The following is a 915-nucleotide window of genomic DNA, read 5'->3' on the forward strand; positions in this document are numbered from 1 at the left end:
CAGGCAGCGGGGGGCAGCGGTGGTGGCAGGCTGCAGCCAGCATCCCTCTTTCCCACCCCCAGCACTGGCAGGGCTCAGAGGCCACAGCAGGCTCAGGCTGGAGAGGTTTCTTCTCTCCTTAGCTTACTCACGGAGCATTTGAGTTTCTCCCCCTCGCCAAGACCCCCAGCCCTGGGAGCAGGGACTTACCCGAAGGGCTGAGCTGTACCATAGCCCCCTTCTCCCCCTTGCAGTGGTCGTGGAGTTACAGGGCCAAGGGGCTCCGCATGTCCGTTAGCAGAAAAATTAAGCTCTATGGGGCTGTTGGTGACAAAGGTGACATCCCCAGGCAGCCAGGACCTGCCCTGTCCCCCTCCCAGAGGGTCCTGCCACAGCATGCCCAGGATGCCAATGGATAGGTCAACACACGGGGGTCCCCACCAGTGTGGGCTGCGCCTGTGTCCCTCCCTGGCAGGACGCCCGCTTTACCTGGGAGCGCACTGTTGGTCTTCTGCTTTTGCACCTTGTCCTTGTCCTTCCTGGGCTTGGGGATGTTGAGGCGAAGCTTGAAGCTGCCCTTGTTGGTGCTCCCAGTGCTTTCCTGAGAGAAGCCAGGCTCAGCCAGGTGCTACAGTCCCCCTGGGGACACCTCAAGGGCTATGTCCCCCATCAGCCTCCTGTGCACCCACCTCCTCAGCAGGATGGGCAATGGGCCCTAGCCAGTGGATGTCCAGCAGCCTTTGCAGCTCCTGGCCCAGCACGCTCAGGGAGCCGTGCAGTGCCTCCTCCTCCTGCAGCGAGTCCAGCTGTGGGGGACAGGGACCATTCCCAGCCCTGCTGCTACCCCCAGAGGTGCTGGCCAAGGGCACAGGCCCCTCTGATAGGACGCTCGGGGTGCTCTCCGGTCCCCCACTCACCGTCCTCCCTTCCAGGAAT

General features: G+C 63.1%; 1 protein-coding gene across 1 annotated transcript in view; it reads right to left on the reverse strand.

Annotated features, from left to right (window-relative positions):
• Nucleotides 1-915, reverse strand: part of DGKK (diacylglycerol kinase, kappa) — a gene marked incomplete at its 5' end in the record, with an annotated part of 10,736 nt that overhangs the window by 728 nt on the left and 9,093 nt on the right. The window contains 2 exon segments of the mRNA XM_010296280.1: nt 469-580; nt 669-915. The exon segment at nt 669-915 is cut by the window's right edge and continues 8 nt beyond it. Coding sequence (XP_010294582.1) covers nt 469-580; nt 669-915 — 359 coding nt within the window.

Source organism: Phaethon lepturus, unplaced genomic scaffold, assembly GCF_000687285.1.
Source record: "Phaethon lepturus isolate BGI_N335 unplaced genomic scaffold, ASM68728v1 scaffold14501, whole genome shotgun sequence".
NCBI classification, from domain to species: domain Eukaryota; kingdom Metazoa; phylum Chordata; class Aves; order Phaethontiformes; family Phaethontidae; genus Phaethon; species Phaethon lepturus.